The sequence below is a fragment of the Nomascus leucogenys genome, chromosome 20 (assembly GCF_006542625.1).
Source record: "Nomascus leucogenys isolate Asia chromosome 20, Asia_NLE_v1, whole genome shotgun sequence".
Lineage (NCBI taxonomy): Eukaryota > Metazoa > Chordata > Mammalia > Primates > Hylobatidae > Nomascus > Nomascus leucogenys.
Genome location: NC_044400.1, coordinates 61,133,271 through 61,159,974, shown reverse-complemented (window position 1 = coordinate 61,159,974; position 26,704 = coordinate 61,133,271). Strand labels below are relative to the sequence as shown.

The 26,704-nt window shown below is 39.7% G+C and overlaps 1 protein-coding gene across 2 annotated transcripts in view; it reads right to left on the bottom strand.

Annotated features, from left to right (window-relative positions):
- Positions 1-25,150, bottom strand: part of PPARGC1A (PPARG coactivator 1 alpha) — a 300,453-nt gene extending 275,303 nt beyond the window's left edge. For both annotated transcript variants that reach the window (XM_030800949.1, XM_030800951.1), the window contains exon 1: positions 23,982-25,150. In XM_030800949.1, coding sequence (XP_030656809.1) covers positions 23,982-24,050 — 69 coding nt within the window. In that variant the 5' untranslated portion in view covers positions 24,051-25,150. The remainder of the gene's footprint in view (positions 1-23,981) is intronic.
- Positions 25,151-26,704: the final 1,554 nt, after the last annotated feature.

The following is a 26,704-nucleotide window of genomic DNA, read 5'->3' as shown; positions in this document are numbered from 1 at the left end:
TGTGTGAGCACATATGTGTGTGCTTCTGTGTGTGTGTGTGTGTGCATGTGTGTGGTCTGCACATTCACTTGTGTTCACAGATAGGTCCTGGGTCTTCCTGAGAGGCTGGCACTGCTAGGCACAGAGCATGTGGTTCTGAATAAGAATGGTTTTGTCTCACCCTCCAGGAAGCCACCCTTTAATGAGGTGGACAGAGGAATAAAGAGGAAATTGCAATGCAATGTAATCAATGCCACGGAAGGAATAATGATGGCTCCTAGTTACACCTAACTCAGCTTTTAAGAGAGGAGAGGAAAGCGGCAGAGCACACCTCTGGAGGAGAGAACTAGAAGGTAGGAATGATTTTCCTGTCAGAGAGAACAGTATCTGCAGAAGCCCAGAGGAGTGAGAGAACCCTCATTTACTCATGGGCTCACTTTTTGCCAATCATTCACTGAGCACCTACTATACCCTAGGTGCTATGCTAGGTGGTAGAAATATAGTGAGGGCAGGATGCACATTACAATGGGCTTCAGGGAATTGCAAACTCATTCTGTATGACTGGAGCATAGTGGGGGATGAGGGATATGAGCCAAGGCTGGGAAAATATGTATGGCTCAGCCCACACCACATTCAGGGTTTGTGTGTGTATATGTGTGCACATATGTTTATGTTGTGGAAGGTGTTGGTATCAGAACAGGACTCACACAGACCTGGCCTAAACTGAAATCGAAGGAAAAGGTATGTAGTAATGTTTGCCTAGTCATAGCCCAGCCAGACTGACGAAATGAGTCCTGAAGGTGACACTGGTACTTCCCCCTATGCCTCGAACTTTCTCTCATACCACTTACCATCCCACATCTTCTACTTCATCATGAGGGTTCACTCTCGTCATGGACCCTCATGGTACCACCATGGTACCTCATTCTGCACTCAGCATTGTGCTGGTGATGGATCCACTGATACCACCTTCTATGACTGAGCTGTGGTGAAATGAGCATGGAATTAGGGTCAGATTTGCATTCCAATTTCAGCCCTACTCCTGGCAAGGTGTTTGGTAATGATAGTCATAACCATCTGCGGCATGTATTAAGCATTTAATATGTGCCACTTTATGTGCATTAACTCATTGAAACTTTGCAATAAAGCCACAAGGTAGGCACGGTTATGATTTCTACTTTATACAGAGGGAAACCAAGGCAAAGAAAGCTTCAGGGTTTTGCATATAGTCACATGGTTAATAGAATGGCAGTGCCTAGAGCCAATCTCAGTAAATTTGATCCTGTCTCTTTTGGGTGCCTTGTTTTCTTCAAATTCAAAGTGGATATGGTAATACTGATTTTTGGCAAGAATTAAGTGAGTAATTTAAGTGACCAGTACAGTTTGCACTCAAGAAATAATAATTTCCTATGTCTCTCCCAGGCCTACCCATTTCCAGAGCTAGGTTAAATATATGTTATTTCATGAAGACTTTTCTAGACATTGAGTCTACACTGACATGACATTCCTTCTTTGAAGTCACCTTTAGCTTAGCATAAGATGAATAGTGACACTGGTCATACTGTCTTGTATTGTTCTTGAATTACTCAAGCTTTGGTGATTTTTCCAATAACATTGCATGTTACTTGGGCCAGTAATCAGGTCTTGTCTTCCCCTCCAGAAATATCTTCTCTAGAAGCCACTGCTAAGAGCATAGGGTTTTCAAAACAGGTTGAAAGAATAAAGAATAAGTAAATACTACAGGAGTCCACATGTAGAATAAATACATGTTGCAAAGGAAATAAAGTAATTTGTAAACTAGTTGAGGGAGGAGGAATTTGTGTATATCTTCATCCATCCAGTAGATTCCAATGAATTTGATTTTCAAGTATGTTCTAAATATTTAGTTACATTTTCCTGTTTCCTTCAGTACCTATTTTCTCTTAATGTCCAAAGTCAAAAATCTCCAGGTCAGTAGGGAGAAAGAGGAGCTAATTGCTCAACAAATTTGAACGTGGGTATTCATTTTTCTCTCTCTAAGGCATGAGATGCCCTCCTACACTCCAGTCAATGACTTTAGCTTGGGAGGAAGCAAACACATTAATAAAAGGCATAAACACTCTCTACTGACAATAAATTTTAAAAATAATTGACCTCATCACATCAAAGTTTACAAGTGGCTTTAGTCCCATGCCCTATAAACTCTAAACTAGAGACAGGATGCCTGGCTGAGCAGAAAGAGCAACGCAGCTGGAGTCCAATTTGGCTTTGAGCTGTAGTTCCACCACTTTCTACCATAGTGACTTCCCTGAGTGTCACTTTGCCATCTGCATCAGGAATTTTATATAACAGATACTTTCTACCTCAAAAGCATGCCATTCATATAAGGGATTACTGTGATACTAGGGGCCAGGAGCCAATCAAAAGTGCAGGGATTCCATACAGGAATTATACTAAATGCAAATGAGGGGCATGAGTGACCAGTGAGGGATGTAGCTGGGCATTCTTCTCTTCACTGGGCATACTTCTGCGGTTTATTAGCCAAATAGAGTCCCTCTGACATATGAGAGGAAGTTCCCACCAGTATACATCCTGCATGATACACTATATCAGAATGCAGAATGCACTTCAGAATAACAGTCTTTAAAAGTGCCTACACCTTAGTCATGATGGCAAACATATATGGCTGCTGGTCTGTACAATGCAGTAAAGAACTATCTTTGTCTTATCCACTAGAGTGCTTGGTAGATCAGGAAATGGGATATTAGAGTGAAAAGATCACACACAGAACTGGATCTGTGTTCGGTCAAGACTGCTGGCCTATGAAAAACAAAGCAAAAACAGAAAGTACTTAGGTTCCAGAAACACAAAATTAGAGAGACTGAAAAGTGGCAATTCATCTCTACCTGTTTGCTGGGACAGAAGAATCATTTGTTAAATAATAGAGCCTAACCTTTTGTTAGCTAGGCTAACTGTCAGCAAACTATAGTCCATGGACCAAATACAGCAGCCTACCTATTTTTGCATAGTCTGTGAGCAAAGAATGATTTTTAAATTTTTAATGGTTAATGGGTGCAGGAAATCAACATGGCACATGGATACATATGTAACAAACCTGCACATTGTGCACATGTACCCTAAAACCTAAAGTATAATAATAAAAAAAAAAAAAGAAAAAGAAAAAGAAAAAAAAATCGTGCAAAACATGGAAAAAAAATTTTTAATGGTTAAAAACAATATTTAAAAAGATAATATTCTGTGACAACAAAATTACATGAAATTCACATTTCTGCAGCCATGAATAAAGTTTTATTGGCCCACAGTCATGTTCACTGGTTTACATGTTATCAATAGCTGCTTTTGTGCTACAGTGACACAGCTGAGTAGTTGCAACAGAGGCCTTATGGCCAGCAAAGGTGAAAATATTTGCTACCTAGCCCTTTGCAGAGCAATTTTGCCAATCCCTTGTCTAGGCCAATTATGTTTTCTTTCAGTATGTGAAACTAACCTAACATGACTTAGCTGCTACCTGATCAAACACTTTCTGACCTTAAGACTAGATGTCAAATTTATCAGCCTCTATTAAAGCTGGTGCCCAGAAGGCCAGGACATCCTATCGACTCTTGCCTCTAACTTACCATCCCCGCCTCCGTATGATATACAGACACACACCCACATGCATGAACAAACACACCCTAAATTCTGATTTCCATTTCCCCAATCTTTATACTTTCAGATTTCCTCTGTATCACTATTACAAGGTCTTCCATAACCCCTAAACCACCAATACTCTGTTTCCTCATCTAATGACAAACTAAAGAAACTGTCAAGTATGGAAAGATATTTACTATAACTTAATATTAACATCAGAAAGCTGCTACCAATGGTATTTTCTAATATTAAATGTTATGCCATTCCTTTTATCAATAATGCTTTATTTTTCCTGTTCCAAATTGCATGCTTTTTTTTCTGCCAATCTGGGTCAATTTTATAAGTACATTATAATTTTTATTGGTCCATTATACTTTGCACTGGTCTTTAAATGACAAATACATTGGTGAATTGTATTCACGTTAACTAGCATTTTTAAATGGTCTGACTTTCTAGAGAAGAGAACTACCTTATCAAAGCACTATTCAGGATGTGCCTGAATTGTGCCAGAAAAAAAATCCTGAGAAGCAGTATGGTAGAAAGGAAAGGGCATCAGACCCACGTTTTACCATACAGAGTGTCCAAAACTAACCGTTCGGCCTTGGACAGGTCCCAGACCCTGTCTGAACTTTGGTTTCTTTTTGATGTAACGTGAATTTACCTGGATCATGAGAAGTGTTCCCATTCTCACATTCCCTGATTCTAGGAAAATTACTTGCCATCGATTCACATTAGTCATTTAGCATCTTATAAGAAGTTAAATGTTGAATGGCAGTTTGAAGTAGATTTAAAGTTTACTTTTATTATGGCCTGGAAAATAGGTCCTCTTCAATAATTTGGTTTACATATATATAATATATATTTATAATTTATTTTATATATATTTATTTAAATCAGATGGTTTTATATACATATATAAGCACACATTATTTTCATTTAAATGTTATTTAGTTAAAGCTAGAAGAAAATTTAGAATACTTCCAATTCATATCTGGATTGATGAGGCTAGATATACTATTGAGTTTTAGTCATCCATATTGATTTTACACATATTTCCCAAGGGGAATTATGAGAGGAACAGGTGGGGTTACCTGACCCTAATTTCCCTTCTGATGCCACATTCTCTATTTCTGCCTCCTCTCACTGAAAACTTCTCAGTTCATGAGCAAGCTCTCCTGACTAGGAACCAGGCAGTTGGAAAGTTTTAACTTTTAAAGTTCATTTATATTTGAGTCCTCCAAGAGCAACAACCCCCCAAATTAATGATATTATAATAAAAATATTTTATTTCTTCAAAATCTCAAAAAATCATTTAAAACAGATCTTGCATGAGATTTATCCCTTAAGGCTAAAATAAGGCATTAGAGCTTTTGTTAAGGCAAACATTTCCTCAAACTGAAAGAAAACAGAGCTTTAATGGAAATACAAATGCAGGCTTTGCAGTTGCAACCAGCTAATATAACATTAGAATTCTGCATTTGTGAATTGCTCTAATTTTATGTACATATATTATTCAGCAAGAATAGTGTTCCTTTAGTTTTATAGAATTTTTTCTCTCATTTAGTTGGTAATATAATTACTTGCTGTTATAAATCTGAATATGAGGAATTCATACACAAAAAAGAGAAACTTGATTCTTAATGACTTATCTTTTTTCCCCAATACACTGTCAACCCTTCATTGTTCTTTGTTTTGTTTTTGCTTTGTTTTGTTTTGAGACGGAGTCTTGCTCTGTCACCAGGCTGGAGTCTAGTGGCACGATCTCAGTTCACTGCAACCTCTGCCTCCCGGGTTCAAGCTAGTCCCCTGCCTCAGCCTCCCAAGTAGCTGGGACCACAGGCACGTGCCACCACACCCAACTAATTTTTTTGTATTTTTAGTAGAGATGGGCTTTTACCATGTTGACCAGGATGGTCTCCATCTCCTAACCTCGTGATTTGCCCGCCTCAGCCTCCCAAAGTACTGGGATTACAGACATGAGCCACCACGCCCAGCCCCTTCATTGTTAATCTACAGCCCCTCTGCACTCAGTGATCAAAGATTTTTAAACTACCTTCTTGAAACACACATACAAACTTTGTCAGGCAACTTCACTTGCACAAGCACTGTTCTTATTTCTGTTTTTCCGTCTCTTGAACCCTGACCCCTTAACTTGCCCCTAAAACTTTCAATAGCTGAAACCAACCTCAAGTGAAACAAACCAACAACATGAGAAATGACTGTATGCAAGCTCTTTGGGAGTGATATCGAGATGATGGTGACAATGATGACGATGATTATGATGATGTGATTTTTCTACTTAACCCTTTGGTCAGCCCTATGAGGCAGCTACTACTACTATCACCATTTTATGGATGGGGAAAACATAGAGGTTAACACAAAGAGGCTGAGTAAATTATCACGTTGTCACAGCTACTATGTGGTAGAACCAGGATTTGGACCTTTAGTGCACAGACTAGCATTGCACTGGCCTCTCCCTTTTACAGGCACTCTGGAGGAGCGGTTAACCAGCTGTGTGTCTCAGTATGTGAAATGTGAGCGTGTGGTGGTGCAGGAAAGAGGGCAGAACTGTGATGTCTCTGGACTCCTGACAGCTGCTGGTGAGTATCTGCTACCACTCCCAATGCAGGACCCAGAAACAGCACCCAGTGTTCCTCCCCTTCCTCACCTGCATAGAGGGTTCAGTAAAGGCAAATCATTACCAGGAGGAAAGTGTATTGGCCCAGCAAATGCAGGGAAGGGAGGATCCCGCAAAAGGGATTTCAACTCATTGGAAAATACCTGGAAAAGAAAGAAACGGACTTTGCTCTCACATGAGGGAATGAAAATGAGAGCTTTTGCAGCCAGAAAGAAGAGAGAAGGTACTGCTTCCTACTACCTGTGTGAGCTTGGACACCCTACGGAGAACCAATTTCTCCATTTCCTCATCTATGAATGGGAATAATTGTAAATTCCTACCAATTTCCGTTTCCTCATCTGTGAATGGGAATAATTACATAATTATACTTACAATTTGCCATGAGAATTAAATGTAAACCACCACACACACATCAGCATTTCATCACCTAGGTTGCCTTCCTCCTGATTCAGAACAATTTTTTTTTCATTTTGGCTTAACTCCCTTTTTTTCCAGCTTTATTGAAGTATATAATGGTCAAATAAAATTATATAATGTAAGTTGTCCAACATAATGATTTGATATACAAATATTTTATTTCCTTGTTTATCTCACTTTTCCCCATGGAAGTCATTTCCCTTACACGGTCCATTTCCTTCTCTTCCTTCCCCCAGTCTTTCTACAGCAAAATCAGCCTTGCCCTTTCATTCCTTCCTGGAATTCTCTGAAATGTTAAATAGTATGTTCTGTCTGTGCTAACTCCCAGTGCCTGAAAACATTTGCCCCATGTGGTGGGATGCAATATTTGGGTGCTTTGGCCCTTAAGTATCTACCTGACCAAGTGTTCCCTACACCCTAACTCTGCACAGAGAGAGATGTTTAGGTTTTGGGAACTATAGTACAAACAGAGTGCAATAAATGGGACACTCACACCTGCTCTAAGTGGCAGAGGGTGCTTTGCCAAAAAGCAGAACGAAGGAAGATCCTTTTGTGCCCCCCATAGATTCCAGCTTTTCACTTTGTAGACACCTAGGTGAGCCCTAAGCATCTCCAGCCCTCCCTTCAAGTCTCAGAAGCCAAATAGCAATACTGAGTGATAGACAGAAGTGCATGATGTCCCTAGGGGAGAAGACAAATTCTACACCCTTTGCAGAAAGCTTCAGGTGTCTATGAGCCCATCTCCACTTCATAGAACAGAGAACAGGGCTTGTCATCGTGTGTTTAAAATATTCTGTATCACAAGTGGAGTGTTTTTTAAAAACAACGAATTTGCCACATGGGTTTCAAATGGTAGATCAAGCAACCTGCCATTCTTCCTCCCTGTGAAAACACATAGATGGTGGTGGTGTCCACCAGAGTCATTTTGATAAAGGTAAGAGATCAAGGCCATGCTTCTCATGTTGGGTTAGCAACTTCTCGGAACCATCACCCATGAAAGTTTCAAGTAATTCTCAAAACTTTCACATCCAGAAATGTTCCATGGAGAATTATTCTATGGATATTTGGAAGAAACAACAAACCTTATAATATGGTGCTACTGCTAATTCTGCTCCAACTGTGAAATATGATGATATGGTTTGGCGCTGTCTCCACCCAAATATCATCTTGAATTGCAGCTCCCATAATTCCCATGTGTCATGGGAGTGAACCCATGGGAGGTAGTTGAATCATGGGGGGAGGTTTTTCCCATGCTGTTCTCATGATAGTGAGTAAGTCTCACAAGACCTGATGGTTTTATAAAAGGGAATTCCCCTGCGCATGCTCTTTCCTTGCCTGCCACCATGTAAGACATGGTTTTTCTCCTCCTTGCCTTCTGCCATGATTGTGAGGCCTTCCCAGCCATGTGGAACTGTGAGTCCATTAAGCCTCTTTCCTTTATAAATTACCCAGTCTTGGGTATGTCTTTATTAGCAGCGTGAGAACAGACTAACACATACCACCACCAGAGCTAGGACCAGGTTCTGACCCATGCCAGAGCTTGGTGAAACCATGAGACCTGAAAACAGTTTTACACCAGCTTGACTAGTTTCTCTGCATATCTCCATGTTCCTCTGATAGTCTTACATCATAGTTCCCAATAGCCAGGTAATGTAATTTAAACATTACAAATATGTTCAAATGCATTTACTAGGATCAACTGCTCTCTCTGCTTCTTCCCACTCCCATGCTCAACTATGCTTCCAGTGCTGCCACAATCCTTTACATGGCTTATGCTCTTCTATTAGCAGGCACTGTGTTCATCTCTCACATTCATTATCTTATTTAACCCTGTGAGATGCCTGCTATTTTAGTCCCATTTTACAGATGAGAAAACCAAAGCTTGAGATAGATGAAGTAGCTTGCCCAAGATCAGACATCTAATCTGGAGGAGTCAGCCCTCAAACCCAGATCCACAGCAACAACAAAGCCAGCGCAATCGAATCACAATTCATATAGACATTCTGCCTATTCTTAGCATATTTTTCTGCCTCTTAGAATGAAAGTCACATAGAATACAATAAAAATCACTGATTACCTATTTTTAACTCAAATACAAGTTTATTGAGTGGGAATTTCTATTGAGTCATCCAACATGGAGATGTGGGAAGAACTAGAGAAAGGCAGAGGATATATTTGGGCCAAGCTCTCTGCCATAGTTTAGGGCCAAGCCTGGGGGGCTGGACAGCTAGGTGCTATATCTGTTTCTACCATGTAGGCTTGCTGTGAAATCCTGAACAAATCCTCCATCCCCAGGATCATTTCCTTGTTTGCAAATTATAGTAGCCCATCCCACCAGGTTGTTGCATCAGGTATTACCTAGTGACATTTGAATATGGAAAATGAGAACTAAGTCTTATATACCCCCATTCACATATATTAATATATTTCCTTTCTCTTCATTGTCCCAATATAGTTACTTCATGTTCTTGGTAAGTAAATATTCAACATTTATGTTATTATAACTATTTAACTTTTGTTCACTGCTGAACTATGGAGTGTGTCATTAAATTTTCTTTCTTACACACTTTTTTGTTTTCCCTGAAGTTAATAATTGTCTTATTTCCCTCCCTTTTTTGGCTCAATGCCAAAACAAAGTTCTTTGCCAAAACCAGAAAGTTTTTCTCAAGATATGCAAGCAAATCAGACAACGGATCAGTTCCACTTTTTTCCTCCTGTTCTGATCCACAGTGGCTTCTCTCCAGGCATTCTGCACAGCTGACATTCTAGCACTCCCCTTTGCCTTCACCCAAGGAATATCTTTGGCCTCTCTTTGGGTCTGGACCTCTTATTCCCTAGACCCCAGATCTTCCTCTTGCTTAGTTTACTCTTTTGTTTTTAAGGCACATCTCATTTAGTAGCTTTCTGAGAAATTCATAAAGACCTTGTATATCTGATAATACTTTATTCCGTTCCAAAATTTGATCAACTTTACATTCTTTTTTTATTTAATTCAATGAATGTCCATTATGTTATTCCCATGGCAATGGGAGGCAGTGGCAGAATATCGATTTCTAGGTAAGAGTTAAATTTGTCAATATAATTCTTTATTCTCTCCTAGCTCCAAGTAGTGTTTTTTCATTGTGATTCTCAATTCTTTGCATGGGAACTGTTTTTTTTTTTTCTTCCTGAATATTTTAGTAGATTTTCTTTAGTCCAAATGTTCTGAAATTTTTCAATGATGTGTCTAGGGTTGTGTGTGTGTGTGTGTGTGTGTGTTTCACTCATTATGCTAACATCGAGTTGACTCTTATAATCTGTGGCTCTTATAATCTTGTCTCTTGGTTCAAGAAAATTCTCTTTCATTAATTCTTTAACAGTTCTCTTCCCTCCATTTTATCTGTTATCTCTTTCTGAAATTCCTGTGGATTTAGATGTTGGACTTCCTGGGCTGATCTTCAAATTTTCATGTTTGCTTTTATTTTTTCATTCCCATTCTTCTCAGAGAGTTTTTTCCTCTGTTTTCTAGTTCATTCATTAATTTTAATTTCCACTTTCATATTTTTAATTTCCAAGATTTTATTCTGGTTTTCTGAATATTCCTTTCCATAGTTGCCTGTTCTTGTATCATAAGTGCAATATACTCTCTTACCTCTAGAAATAAATTAGAGATTTTAAAAAATGTTTTCCTCTTCCCTGCACTGCCTCAGTTTCCTCAAATTTTTTTTTTGTTTCTCTTCTATTCTCTCTCTTTCATATTAGAGGCCTTCCAAGAATGGTCATCCGTTCCATTCAAGAGTAACACATCCAAGGCTGACTAGAAGTTCCAGGAGCATGGGCGGGGGTCACAAATGGTGACCTTTACTGCAGTATGACATGGACGAGAGTTGGCACTTTCATGAGAGGCCTTTTTGGATTGGTCAGTTTCCTCAGAAGACAATCATTTGCTCTCCCTCTGGTAGGGTATAAGGCAAGCTGTCCGCACTTTGAAAGAGAAGAGAGAAACTGGGGTCTCATTCTTTAGTAAACAGACTTTCACTTAAAACCTCCTTATTTTCCTTATTCCATATTAACTGTGCTTCTACTGTGCCTAACTGTCCCCTAGTCCAGATATCTGGCTCAACTTCATTGGAAAGCAAACTGTCGTATGTCTTGGTGCAGTGGGGGGAAGGGATCTGGTCCATTTGGTCATTCTGTAAATCTATTCACCTGTTTTCACTCTGACCCATATCTCACCTTCTACCTTCAATTTATGAGCATTTCCAGAATTTGGCAGAGCAAAACAGCCTGCTTTTTGTTGATTCCTTCCCCTACAAGCTTAAATTTCACTATTATTTTAATGCTGTGCCAAGTCAGTTACCATTTGTTTATTCTTCTTTGAGCTTTCAAAATGTAGTTGGCATTTCTTCCCCAATGCCATCTCCTCTTTCATTCTCTTTGTCCTTTGAGCTTTAAACTTTTTATAATGTCTTTTTGTAGGATTTCAGGTACCATATTCAACTCAAAATACAGTTTTCACTCCTTGCATTTAATAGGATATCAAAAGCATTCTCCTCCATACTGAAAACATAGAGTAAATAAAACACTTTATTTCAGTAAAATACTGAAAACACCATTTGAACGGCTTTCTCATAGTATATGTAACCATTAACCTATCATTGGAACTTTAGAATGAATCAAAATTTCATTATTATAAATGGCATCAAAATAGCCATCCTTTCACATGAAGTTTAGTCTTGTCTCTGATGATTTCCTTAAGATCTATTTCTAGAATAATATTAAGTCAAGTATTTTAAATTTTTAAACTATTGATACACGTTACCTAATTGATTTCCAGAAAGGCAGTAATAAATCAGCACTCTTCCTCAAAGAAGAGGCAGTAGTTAAATGGAATTTATCCCATCATCACCAACAGTATCATTTCTCAAAATCTTTATCAGTCGTGTCCCCATTATTGTTTTAATTTGCATTTCCCTGTTGACAAATGTGACTACACTTTTTTCATATATTTATTGGTAACATATATCTTCTGTTAATTGCTCATGGACCAAGCTCATTTTTTTCCCAGTGAAATGTGGGGTTATTTCTTATTTGTATGAGCTCTTCATTTGTTAAAAACATCAAGGCTTTTGGCTAGATTTCTCAAAAACATTTTTTCCATTTTTTTTTAATCTAATACAATTCTTAGACTTTATCTCTGAAACACAGAGAATTTTTACATTTTTACATAGTCAAAATTGTCACTCTTTTTTCATTTATGCTTAGAGGCCTTCTCATCCCATGATCAGATAAATGTTACTCTATACTTTCTCCTCTTTAAAATATGTTTTGAATTTTTTGCATTTTACTCTTTTCCTCCTGAAATTTAATTTGTAGCATTTTCTCCCAGTCAATCAGGTAACTCAACACCACTGATTGCAAACTTGTCAGTTTCTCAACTAATATGCAATGTAATTTTGAACACATTTTAAGCTCTTATATTTAATAGTCTGTTTCTTGGCTCTTTCAACCCCATTTGTCTGTTGATTCTTACTCCAGAATATCCTGTTTTAATTACCATTAACTTTATAGCACATTGCAATGTCTACTAGAGAAGGGCCTGCTTTACTGCTCTTCTTTTTCTAATTTTTTTAACTCTCTCATTATATTTATTATTCAAGATGAACTCTAGAATATTTGGTCAAGTTTCCAGAAAACGACAGAAGCAACAGGATTTCGATTAGAATTGCATTAAATATGTAAATTAATTTGAGAAGAATCGAAGCACTGAGAGTATTCATTCTTCCTTTCTAGGAAGATGACACCTATCTCCATGTATCCAAGTCTACCTTATATCTACTCTGGGAGTTGTACCGTTTTTCCAGTACAGAGTCTATATAATTACTCAATCAGTTTATTTCTGGGTATTTTATGTGTTGGTACTATTTTGAGTAATTTTTATCTTCATAGTTTCTAAATGATTATAACTATTATATCAAAAAGTTAGTTATTAATTTTTATGTATTTATTTTATATTGAATCAACTAACTCAACTCATAATTTCTAATAATTTTTCAGTGTTTCTAAGAATCTTTGCTTTACAATGTAAACAGTAATTTTACCTGGTAATATCATTTTTATCTCCTCTTTTCTATATCTTACTTTGAACCAGGTATTAGTAGGCTGTCATGAGTGAAACTGTAGACACCCTTGTCATGATCTTGGTTTTAAAGAAAATATTTTCACAACGAGAATAATAATTGCTAATTTTTACTCAGTGCTTTCTGTATGCCAGTCACTTTGCCAAGGGATTTAACTATATTATTTCCTTCCATCTTCAATCATTTTAGGAGAAAGTTACTATTGTAATCCCATTTTAAAGACAATGAAACTGAGGGTTTAGAGTAGAAATATATTCAAGGTTATCCAACTAGTCAATGACAGTGCAGGATTTCAATACCACATTGATTTGACTCCAGAGCTCATGCTTGCCACATATTAGTATTTCAAGTAAGCATGATTTGTTGATAGGAGTTTTGAAGGAGGGCTTTGAGATTTTTTTCTTATCTCTTTGGTGTTTGTTTGTTTGATTGAATATTTGCGCTGAGAAGATGGGAGAGAGAAGAGTAGGTTGCTTCTAGGCAGGCAGAACATAGACATGAAGAGAACATTGAGTACGTTAATGATGCAAGAAAAGTGCAACAGAAAATTCTTCCTCATAGTTCTTCAAGTTATGTGTGGACACCAAAATCAATTACTAATGAAAAGAATACATTTCAAAGGCCAAAAAAATGCATCTGAGAGTTTTAGTATTATTACAACACAAATAAAGCTATATCATGTAACCACTTGACCATTTCAGTTTCCAAAATTTCTCAAAAAGCATTTTGGTCTCATTAACTCAGATCTTTGATTCACCGAATAGTAATGCAAAAGTTGGGGTTAAGGTGATTTGTGCTATTTAAGGCTCATCTTGGCAAGAAGCTGACTTGAGGGAGACAGTGTGCCTCCTTTTCCCATGTGAAAAAAGGAATCCAGCAATGCAAAAAATAAAGTCTTTTAAAGTGGTACACAAAATTATGTATTTCTGCAGCATATCCCAGGCTTACTGGCTATGTAATAGCCTTGCTGGACTCCCACCACTGCAAGAAGCTCATGCCCAAAGCATTATGATCAGCATAGGAAACATGAAGATCTTACTTTTCCACCAGACAATTTCAATTGTTGGGGTTGGTAGGAGAAGTGCTTCCTTAAAAATCATTACATAAAAGTTTGCAGCTTTAAGTGCTAAAAGAGGTTTCAGCATTTAAAGTGCCACACTCTTTTATAGGAAAGGGACAATTGATTCGCACTAACGTGTTCATTTAAGAACACAATTTTTTTTTACAAGCATTAAGAATACTTATCCTTGACCAGTGAACAGAGAAGTGGTTTGATCTGAGCAAACACACACAGGATTGTGTTTCTGACGTAGGTTTTAATCCTGGCCTTTTTGTGCAGGGCTCTTAACCTGTCAGCTCTGCATCTATTCATTTGTCCATTGGTAATAATAACATTGCTGCCATTTCCTTGATAAGGCTTCTATGAGATTGAAAAAGGGGTATACATGGAAAAGTGCTTTTGAAAACTGAAATACACTTGATATGTGTAAGGAAAGATCCAACAGTTTCCAGGACACTCTCCCTAAAGTGTAGTCATATTTATTGCTCACCCGAACTCCTCTGAAAAAGACAGTCATCGGCAATAATGGACTTCTGCAGAGAGCCAGCCTGTTTCCATTTCAGTTCAAAGCCCTTGAGGCAGCAAACTTTCAATCCAGGCACTGCCCCTGAGTCCCAAGTAAATTGTCTGTTTCCCCAATATATATGGTGAGCATTTAAACAGATCATATTCTTTTATCAGGCAGTGATAATCAAAATTTGAAGGCTAAAGGAAGGATGACCTATTTTACATGGACTTTATGAGAGGCTTTAGAGAGAGGTGCCACGCGATCCTAGGACGACTTGATAACGTCAGCTCTGGGTCACCACATGGCTCCTTTTTCCCTCAGTCCCTTTGGCCAGTCATTTCTTTTATACACTGTACAGTGGCTCTGTGTACTGGGGACTAGCTTAAATTGAGCTTGAGACAGGGGCCATGGAATGATTGAGTAGTGAATTAGATAGAAAATTGCGGCTTTTGCACCATAAGTGAGAGAATCGCTGCATTCAACCAGCTGCTATGACTTGAGGATTTCACACTTCTTTTGACTTTTTTTCAAAAGGAAAACTTGATGTAAAACATATTTGTTTCAAGAGCTGCCTGTTGCCCTCGACCTTTTAAAATCTTCCCCCCACATCTCAAATATTCCTTAGCCGTCATCAGCATAAGTTGTGACCTATGAAAATCAATGTTCAAGAAAGAGTTGGAGGAGGGAAAAACCCACTCAAGGTTCATTGGGCCCCCATCAGAACAATCAGCCATGAATGTGGGACACAGGAATACAGGAGGCGGAACATAAAAGGCAAAGATACCACAGAGGGAATTGATTTCTTACATTGGCTACTTGGGTTTTACACAAATTTGTACCAAGAGGTATATAAAATTGAGTCAAATTTGAAAACTGTAAAATCACTGGATTGGTTTATTTGCATTTGTTCATTCATGCATGAGCACAACTAGTTGTTCTAGAACAGGCAGATGAGGGCACTGGTTATATATGGCCACTTGATTTGAGCACACATGACTTGAGCCTGCTCTATGCCTGGAACTGTGCTAGGCCCTGAGAGAAATAGGCAAATGAGTAAGATTTAGATTCTGGCCTCCAGGGATTGATACATAGGTCTGATTCCAGACAGTAAGAAAACTACTAGAAGAGAATCATCAAATGCTTTGGCTGTCTCCCTAACTGAGCTATAGCTTTTTACAGTAGACATAAAGCCCCATGAGCATAGATTAGGCGAAGGACAAGGCAAACACTTCCGCAAGTCTCCCAAGTCCCCAGACAATCTGATGCCATCCAGATGGAAGAACCTCTCCCTAGTGCCTGTCACACCGCACAACACAACTAACCACTCAGCATTCTTCAAACATAACCACACATTTACTCTTCCAGGTCTTGTTCACAAGCCTCCTTCTACTTAGAACACTTTTATACCATCTTTGCCAACCTAGAAACCTCTGATTATTTCCCCTGTGGCCCAACTCAGTGATCCTTAGGGTGAAAATGCTCCATGAGACGTCATTCCAAGGTCTCTCCCAGCCTCTAAGTCAATGATATGTGAACCTAAGAAATACATAGAACAGTTCACCTCTGTTGAACCATGAAGCCATTCCTGATGCCCTGAGGCATAATTGGGCCTCTGAACTTCCATCCCACATGCTTCTTCTGCTACTACAGCACTAAATGCACTGAATTGTAAATAGTTGTTTGTTAGCTATTTACTAGCTTATCCTTCCAAGTAGAATGAGTACAACTCAAGGGCAGTGTCTGCATCTTATTTCGTTTTTGTCCTGTCTAACAAACAGTCATGTGGCCATAGCTAAGTGTCAATCACTCTTCCAAGTGCATTGTGTGTGTTTCTTCATTTAGTCCTCACTACAGCCCTATGAGATAGATTACTATCATTATCCAAGTTTGCTCATGAGGGAGCTGAGACACAGCAAGTAACATGCTCACGGTCGTACAGCTGATGAGTGGGTAACCAGCCTGGTTGTTAACCAGGCTCTTATCTGTTCCTTTATGCTGCCTTTTACCTATCTTTGTACCCTCAAGGCTTGGCTCAGAGGTCCAGTATGTGGAGCTCACTAAATGCATATTAGCTGATTAAATGACTGAGCAGGTGATCAGTCAGTACTGGTTACTCCTGGCTAGACCCTCCTGCAAAATTCTAGGCTATAGAAGTTAGGGATAATAAGTAGATTTGGAGAAGGTTCAGAAAAACTCAAGAAGATAGAAATGAAGAATTATACCTACGGATTTAGGTTGCTTAGCCTTGAGAGCAAAAGCCGAAGGCTGGTTTCATAATGATCATCAAGAGAGGAAGGCTGATTCGTGAAAACAGTGACTGAGCTGTTTTTCTCCACCTCTGGGGAGGAGAAAGGAGCAGAACTGTGCCTAAGCTGAAATGGGCAGAGTTTAAATCCACTACAAGGAAGAATTTCCTTGGCCTAAGTGTCATTTATTAGACCTAGGAATGAGTTATAGAGAGAGGCTACATTAGGTTATCTGTCTTCAGCCTTTTGGACTTGCTTCTGCTCAGAGTGAGGAACATGTAGAATGAAAACAAACAATACAAGGTCTCTCCCAGCCTTATGAATCGGATATTTGAATCTAAGAAATACATCAAATGTTTCATCTTCCTTGATTCAACAAATGAAAAAAAATGAATTGATGAATGAACGTGTCCCACATTTAAAAGGCAATAACAAAAAATTACAACCAGCAATAAGAAAAAGGGTCTTCTTAGGAGATAGTTTTGTGCTAGAGACGTAACAATAGAAGAAAAACAGAACTTATTTCAGCTCTTCTATGGCATCTATGATCTAACTATCTCTTGCTAGGTCCATCATCCTCTTGACATAAAATTAGAAAAGGTCAGTCTACATCCTCAGGTGCTGGTTTTGACCCATCATCACCATTTACTCACTTGATAGATGACAGTATCTTGATGCATATTTCTGTAAACACGAAGTAAACTCAAAATATGAACCACTATTTCATCAATGTGCATTCTAAAGCACTTTAAACATAAAGAAACAAATCCTTCCCTGAGAACAGGAAACAACATCAAACCTACTTATTTTTTTTCCTACATGAAAACTGAAATGCGAAATAGTAATGGAATTGAAAGAGAAGGTAGAGAGTACACAAATCTATATCCATATTTGATACATTTCAACCCATGATTCTGCTTTATTTTCTGTTAATGACAATAAAACCTTACACTTGTAGAATGCTTTACAGTAATAAAAGTTATTTAAAGCAAACATTATTTCACCGAATTTGTACCTGAAAGGTATCTTCCTTTTCATCTTATAGAGGCAGAAACAGCTCAAAGAAATAAGGCACTTGATTGAGGTCACACTGACAGGCCTTCAACCAGGCCTTCTCACTTCTAGATTGACCATTTCAGGTACACTTGTGCTGGGTGCCTGGTGAGCACCCAGTACACCTTACCATGTACTGCCTCTACTGAGAGCTGTGGAGTGGCCCTATAAAACCTTGAGAAATTCAGCTGGTCTAATAATCTAGGGAGACCTGGCATAAGAGAAACTGCTCTATCTGTTCTGAGTATAGAATACCCACTATCAGTGAGAGCCTGCATTCTAACTCAGGCTTTCCCTGCTCGCAAAATTATCTCCTCATGAAAAACCTGGCTCAGATGCCATCTACTCTGAAATTGTCCCTATTCCCCTCGCTCCAGGTAGAGGGACATAATCCTATAAGCTCTGGATCCAGGCTGCTTGGGTCTCAGTCTCATGTGATAATTAAGTGACCTTACCCTCTCTTAACCAGCCTCATCTACCAAATAGGAATACAACTAATATCCCCCTCATTCAGAGGTGGTAAGGAGTCAATGATTTTATATCAGAAAAATGCTTCCAACAGCTCTTGGCAGAGAGTAAGCTCTGTGTTTGTTAACTATCATTATTAACTGTTCCTGAAATTATTGTCATTGGTAACTATTCCTGAAATTATTACCTTCTCTGAGTCTTCACAGTGCTTTGTTTATCCTCCTGATGTATTACTCATACTTTTTATAACTCTTCTCCACAATTTGGTTAGTTATTATCCACCCCATCATCAGCCCAGAGACCTCAGTTTCTCTTCCAATAATCTCTTTTCAGATCTCTTTTCAGATGGAGGAACTGATATCCACTTATATCTACCGCCAGCTGAAGCTGGCCTGGCTCTGCAAGGTTTTTTTCCTCCTGCCTCTTTAGACTTATCTCCCACCATTCCTGCCTCACCCTGAATGGCTGGTGTCACATCTAACTGCATGCTCCTCAACGCACACTTCAACACTGCTCTCTTTCCTATGCCTGACATAGGCTCTCTTTTGCCTTGAATTGTCTTCCCAGTTCTTTGTCTGGCTTAACTCCTTTTCTTCGTTTAAGAATTAGCTCCAGTATTGCCTCCTCCATGCAACTCCCAAGACAGATTGGAGGCCTACAGTGCTCCCATGATACATGGAGCATTTTGTGATTGTCCTATCATTATAATGACCTGCCGTGCTCTCCCACCATGACCTTGCATTGCAGGGCAACATCTTCAGTCACTTTCTCATCTTCTTAAGTATGGATGTGCTTTGCACATGGGGGATATTCAAAAAACATTGAATGTCTGATCTCATTAAGTATGTAATAGATAGATAATGACCCATATTGTACATTTGATGGGTCACCAAGCAGTGCTTACTGATGTGTTCTTCTAAACACTTTCAAGAATGTGATTCATTTAATCTCCATGACAATCTTATAAAGTCGCTACTATAATCACCCCCATTTTATAGGTGAGAAAACTGAAGCAAAGTGAGATTTAAAAACTTTACCAATGTTACACAGTTAGGAATTAAGGACACCAAGGTTAGAACTCAGAAGTCTGTCTCAAGATCAACATGTTCTTGACCCATATGCTATAGTACCTGCTCAAAAAGGGGTATCATAATAGTAAAGATACCTAAACAGACACAGACAATATGTTCTAATTCCAATTTTACAGATGAGAAAGTTGCAGAAGGAAGTTTATAGAGAAGCAGTCCAGGAAAAAAGGTAGAAAGCTGAACTGGAAGATGATAACCCTTGCTCCTCACTAGCCAGCGCTGGAACTTGGGCCAATCTCTTATTCTCCCTTTTCATGTAAAATCGAGGGCTTGGGAACCTGTCCCTGCTTCCTTCCAGATCAAATATCCAATTTCACTTAGCTTTGGCAAACATTCATCCAGGGCTTATTGCGCACCAGGCTCTGTGATATACCTTTATCCTTGAGGAATTCATCTTCTTTTTTTTTTTTTTTGAGACGGAGTCTCGCTCTGTCACCCAGGCTGGAGTGCAGTGGCGCAATCTCGGCTCACTGCAAGCTCCGCCTCCCGGGTTCACGCCGTTCTCCTGCCTCAGCCTCTCCGAGTAGCTGGGACTACAGGCGCCCGCCACCACGCCCGGCTAATTTTTTGTATTTTTAGTAGAGACGGGGTTTCACTGCAGTCTCGATCTCCTGACCTCGTGATCCGCCCGCCTCGGCCTCCCAAAGTGCTGGGATTACAAGCGTGAGCCACCACGCCCAGCAGAATTCATCTTCTTGTGGGGAGAAGGCACAGATAGACAATATTTCTAGACCAGTTCAAAATGGCCACAGTGCAGTGACATGAGTTGTTTTAAAGGAAACCATCCCAACATAAATCATTATCCAGACATGAGTCCTTGGCCCCTCCATAATATCTTCCATCTAACAACTGGCCAAAACAATGACGTGTCATGAAGGATCCATCCCATCTTCCCTCCAAGTCCTCACCCAAGCATAATCACCTCAGTTTACAAGTGAAGAAGCAGTGATCAGGCTAAGTTTGCCCATGGTCATACAGCTCCCTGGTGATATAAGCCACTGCCATCTCTGTCCCTGAGCGCTCTCCGAGAGCTGAAGTGGGCTATGGGGGACAGGGGCATTAACTGTGCTACAGCTGCTGTTGGTTTTCCAGTATGGTTATGTGCTTAAGTGGATTTTCAGATTTACAGTTGATTCTAGAAATTGCATCTAGTTCATTTCCAACTCCATAAGTAAAAGCTGGTTCACTTAAGGCAAACAGCATCCAATTAAAATACATTCTGTAGAAGTGAGTGAGCAAGGCATTTTGCCCAACTCTTGACTTATTAAAAAAAGAAAATCCTTTCAGGGAAGTTTTCAAAGAGCAATCCCATCACATTATTGTGAGGTGAAAGAGTTAAAGTACGAATGATAAAATATAATGTGAAAATATACTCTGAGGCCAGGTGTGGTGGTTCACACCTGTAATCCCAGCATTTTGGGAGGCCGAGGCAAGAGGATCACTTGAGCCCAGGAGTTCAAGATTAGTCTAGGCAACATAGAGAGATGCCAGTCTACAACAAATAAAAGATTTTAAAAATTAGCCAGATGTGAGGTGTAAACCTGTAGTCCCAATTACTCAGGAGGCTGAAGTGGGAGGATCACTTGAGCCCAGAAGGTAGAGGCTGCAGTGAGCCATGATTGTGTCACTGCACTCCAGCCTGGGAGACAGAGGACAGAGGGAGATGCTATCTAAAAAAAAAGAAGAAGAAGGAAAAAAGAAGAAAGAAGAAGGAAAAAAGGAAGAAGAAGAGGGGGAAACAAAGAAAATATACTCTGAGAAGCAGCCTTGTATAAGGCGGGTACAGGTTTCAAGGTCAAGCCAAATGGGTCCATATCCCCGTTGTGACCGTGTGACTGTGGGCATGTTCCTTAACACCACTTTGCCTCCGTTTCCCTATTTGTACAAAATAAATAAACAATATCTGTCTGCCAGAGTACTTGTAAGAATTATAAGTTTAGTTTAGTGTCTGGCATAGAGTAAGGGTTAAAAAATAAACTATTAAAAAACATTTTATTAAAGTCTTAATGATTCAGAGATTGATTATTTCATTAGAAGATCATCATGCTTTTTCCCTTTCTTCCTGCCTGCCCACATCACAGCTGCTTGTAAGTTATTATTCCATGAGATAAATAATGAGATAAAATTTAATTCAGATGGCATAGCAACAAAAGTGGGAATAGGATAGGCATTGGAGTCAAACAGGCATGAACTGAGACCCTGAATGGCTTTGGACAGGTTATGTAACCTCTCTGAGCCTTGCTTTTTACATCCGTAAAATGGGGATAATCATATGTACCTTCTAGACTTCTTACGAGGATTGAAATATGTGTGTATGTGTGTTTGTTCACTTTCTCACACACATACAACTCCTAGCACTATGGTGGGAAAATAGTAGGTAAGTAGAAAAGTACTGAATCAGTTCCAGTAAGAAATATAGTACTCAGCTAAACTAAAGCTTCAGCATCCATCACAATTTATTCTTAAATAATCTTTACTTCCCCAGCTACATTACTACCATGGATGGCCAAAAGAAATCACCCTCACCACAAAGGCCTTGCATCTGGGGCCATCAGATTTAGTTTCCTCCCTTAGGGACAGCTTTGGTGTCAACTGAAGTAGGTGACTCCAGGCTTATGGGGACCCAGCCTAGCAATACAAATGAGTGGGGGCAGCAGGCAGACCTCTTGGGGATGTTCAAGAGGTGCAGAAGCAGATGATGCTGTAGCTGACACCCTATGACATACTTTCCACCCAATGCCTTGCAGTACCAAGAGTCAGTGAAACCAAATCAGAGACTAGGATGCCCTTTTTCTTTTCTTCTCTTTTTTTTTTTTTTTTTTTTTTTTTTGAGACGGCATCTTGCTCTATCACCCAGGCTGGAGTGCAGTGGTGCGATCTCGGCTCACTGCAAGCTCCGCCTCCCGGGCTCACGCCATTCTCCTGTCTCAGCCTCCCAAGTAGCTGCTACTACGGGCGCCCGCCGCCACGGCCGGCTAATTTTTTTTGTATTTTTAGTAGAGACGGGGTTTCACCGTATTAGCTAGGATGGTCTCGATCTCGGGACCTCGTGATCCACCCACCTCGGCCTCCCAAAGTGCTGGGATTACAAGCGTGAGCCACCGTGCCCGGCCTAGGATGCCCTTTTTCTAACCACTACCTCCACTAGCTAGAAGGGGGAGCTCCAGCTATCACAATGGAAATGACAGGGGTCGATCAGCTGTACAGGATCACATCTTTGAAGGCAAACAGCACAGGCAATATTTTCATTAGGTGCTTTTTGGTAAATCAATAAGCGAAAAGGGTCACAGGATGCTGACAGTGATATGACACATGCATTTTTACATAAACATTTGGACTTCATGTTTCTAGTTTAAATATTTTATCCACAGAGATGTCTGAGTCATCTCCTCACATTCTTCCTCCCTTCACTCTCCTTTGAAATAAAGACTATATAAGATGACAACTTTCTAAAGGAAAACATGCAAACGAAAGACAAAAATCCAAAAGTCACATTAACATACCATAAAATATTTGAATATTTGTTTGGACCCCTGGAGACCCACCACATGTCATCCTGAAAGTAGCATGCAGAGATTTATTTTGTATCCTTTTCTACTTCCTGAATAATGCTCCCACTCAAAGTGAAAGGATTCCAATTTCATGGCAGGCTAGAGGGTGTTTTTTCTGAAGCTCCTTACTTAACATCACATTGCATACAACAAAACATACCAGTCAATACCAGTATAACATTTCACTAAAATTTCTGTTGAAGAAGAAATCTTCAGAAAAGGCTCCCTCTTTTTATAAAAGAAAGAATTTTTTTAATGGACATTAAAAATCAACTCATTCTGAATTACCATTTTTATGTGAAAGTTTCTGCTATAGACAAAATGGAAAATCAGAGTTTCACTTTATCCGACATCATCCCTAAGAAATGCTTCATACACAGAAGTGTTCTTTTTTCCATATGCCAGCAGCATTATTAAAAAAGAAACAGAAAAAAAGCTCTGGCATCAGTCTTCAATATTGTTGTCTAATTAAATGGCAACGGAGTGGATGCGTAAAAATATGCATTAGAGGTGTGTAATGTGTAATGTGAAGAAGAGTAATCAAAGCCATTCAACAGGATTTAGGAAGGGATTTCAGCTGGCAGCTTACAAGACAGGAGCATATAATTTTGCTAATTTGAAATAGGTATTGTAACGTATAAACATTACTGCTTTGCATATTTTAATGAAAACTGCTTCTACACCAAAATGAATTCTTTAGCTTGAACTCTCTGCAAACCACAAAGCTTCTACCTATTATGAGTTCAGCATAAATAAGGAAGGCATGCAAGCTGCATTAAAAGAATGGTCACCTCATTAAAAATAGGTTAAAACCAAGCCCCTATTCCAAGATACTATAACACCATAAAGTAAGTCTGATGACAGGTGTTGTATTAAATTTTTATATCGCAATGAACTTGTACTCACACAAACCAAATCTGCATGTTTCCCTTGATATACACCTGCAACTTGTTAATTCAAGAATCTTTATTAAGAAAGTATAAATTTAGTAACACCTATAGATTTGTAAAACCCTATTAGCTTGCTTGAGAATCTAGAGTAAATGTATTTGGGGTCTTATTTGCATGGTTTGCAAAGACATGGAAACTACTGATGACTTTTTTCAAAAGGACGTGCTTGCAGATAGCACAGTTCCACAAATTGATGTACGCATATTACCTAGACTCGGAGCCAAAAGAGTTGAGAGAGATTTGGGTCCTGTGTGGAGCTGAGGACATCACTTACCTGCCAGCCTGCTTCTCGCTGAAGTACTTTTTTCCAGTCTTCTTCCAGCCTTGAGGAGGTCTCATCCATTGCTGATGCTGCTTGCACAAACTGGATTCGCCAGCGGCTGTTACTCTCTCTCCTTGCAAGCTTTTACCAAAGCAGCAGCCAGGGCAGTCCAGGGGCAGACTGTCGTGGAGAAAATGCCATGCCAGAGGATGAGGGATCGGGCAGGAAGAACCCACCGGGGAACAAATTTGGGACACATGGGGCTACCCAGACAGATGCCAACTGGCCAAGCTGAAGGCCAGCTCAGCCATCAAGTGTCCAGAGATTAGGAACAACCAAGCTCCAGGGCCGGTGGACAATGGGTCATTCTTATGCTTGTGGTGTAAAGGTCAGAAGAGGGAAGTGTGCAGGCTTGCTCTATGCTCGAGAAATATGCATTTCTATGTGTGCTCCCGTCTTCTCCTTGCCCCAATACACACACACACACACACACACACACACACACGCTCATACACAACAGAATTTGCATTGTTCTGCCGGGTTGCATCAGTGGGCTGGTGTATCCTAGAAGAAATAAACTATTTTACATAGTAGCAACACATTTCATTTGAATACATCTCCCCCAAAAAGCAGCGTATGAATCACTCAGCAGCCAGTGAACATGAATAATAGCAAGCTCCTTTGGGTGAAAATAGACTTATTCCCACAGTTGAATTCTGAGCATCTAGAGTCCCTCTCCTTCCCCCATAAGATGTTCTGCAGGCAGGCATTTCAATCCCACTGTGGGCCTCAACCCCTTTTCCAAATCAGTATACAAAATGATCAGAGGCTTTGGTTTGAATGAACTCCTCAAACTTTAGAACTCAAACCCCGTCAATGCTTCACTAGCACTTCACATGCAGAATGATGCTGTCTCCTGATACTAAGAATTGCCCTTCACCCCTAGAGATTCTTATCTAATTGGTCTAAACTAGGGCCCAAGACATTGGGAATTTTTTTAATGCTCTCCAGGTGCACCCAGGATTAGAATCACAAAACTCGGTGCAGACTTATCATTTAAAATTTCTCTGATGTAATCACTCATCTGATACCTGAATCCCCATGACCCTCCCTATATCACTTAACACGGTAAATGCACTACCTCCCAAGATGGTCCTGTTCCATGGCTGACAATTTTTTTTTTTTTTTGAGACGGAGTCTCACTCTGTCGCCCAGGCTGGAGTGCAGTGGCGCGATCTCAGCTCACTGCCAGCTCCGCCTCCCGGGTTCACGCCATTCTCCTGCCTCAGCCTCTCCGAGTAGCTGGGACTACAGGCGCCCGCCACCACGCCCGGCTAATTTTTTGTATTTTTAGTAGAGACGGGGTTTCACCGTGGTCTCGATCTCCTGACCACGTGATCCGCCCCCCTCAGCCTCCCAAAGTGCTGGGATTACAAGCGTGAGCCACCGCGCCCGGCCTCCATGGCTGACAATTTTTGTCCCAAAATGAATCGATATCCTTCTCCCTGCAACTTCTACCCATGGATGTACTGCTACCTCCCAAGACAGTCCTGTTCCATGGCTGAGAATTTTTGTCCCAAAATGAATTGATATCCTTCTCCCTGAAACTTCTACTCATGGATGTACTGCTTCTTAATTACAGAAGGAATGAGACTAAAGCCTATTCTACAGAACAACCCTTCAGAGATGCAAAGATAGTGGTGCCTCATGCTCCCAAACTTCTACTAAAATGTCCAATTTCCAGATTAAATATTGTTAGGTTCTTCAGAAAATGTAAGATGGTTTCAGGTTACTTCTCCATTCTGGTTGCCAGCCTTGAAATATATTCTACAAGTTCCCGTGCTCGCAGAAGTGATCATAATATTCTTGCTATGATCTATTATTGCACACACAGCCAAATAATCACATGCCTTGTTTGAAAAATTGCCACAATATCAACCATAATCATCATAATAAGAGCAACTAACATTTACTGAGCATGGACCTAGGTGTCCAATGCTGTGCTGAGTGCTTTACTAACCTTGTCTAGCTTACCCTTTACAAACAAACATTCTATGAGGTTATTATTATGCTCCTGATTTACAGATAAAGAATCCAAAAGAGATAAAGACATTTGCCTTGGTGATGAGGCCAAGAGTTAGTTCAGATATAACTCCAAGCTCTACTTGATGCTAGTCGATACTCTTTCACTGACGCAGTCTCAGATCCCACTGGCTGTTGTGACAATCATACCTCATTAATATAGCACCTCGGTCAATTATGACACTTAAGTTTGTTCTTATCTGAAGATTATATAGGAACATGCTTTGTAGGCTGTAAACTTTCATACAAACCTAACTTGCCATTATTATCCTTTTAGTAATCACAAGACTATACCTTCCACCTCATCTCTAGTAAAACAGACACATGCAAAACCCTTTACTTGCCCAGTTCCTCCCTTTTACTGAGAATATACAGATGCTTCTCAGAGGTTCTTCTGAGGTGTAAGAGAGAAAGGCCAGAGGACCAAGGTTCCAGAAAATTTCCCCAGAGACTAGTCTCAATGGAAGCCTCACCAGTCATAGGGTTCTTCCCCCATTTCCCTAAATCCTTATCAACAGCATCCCATAAGGACAACTGGGAGCAATTAGTTTTATCATTTGAATTGCACCATCTGCAATGTAGTTATATCTGTTCTTATGGAAGGCAGCACACGAGTGGTTGGAAGCATAGTCTTTGAATTCAGACTTAGATTT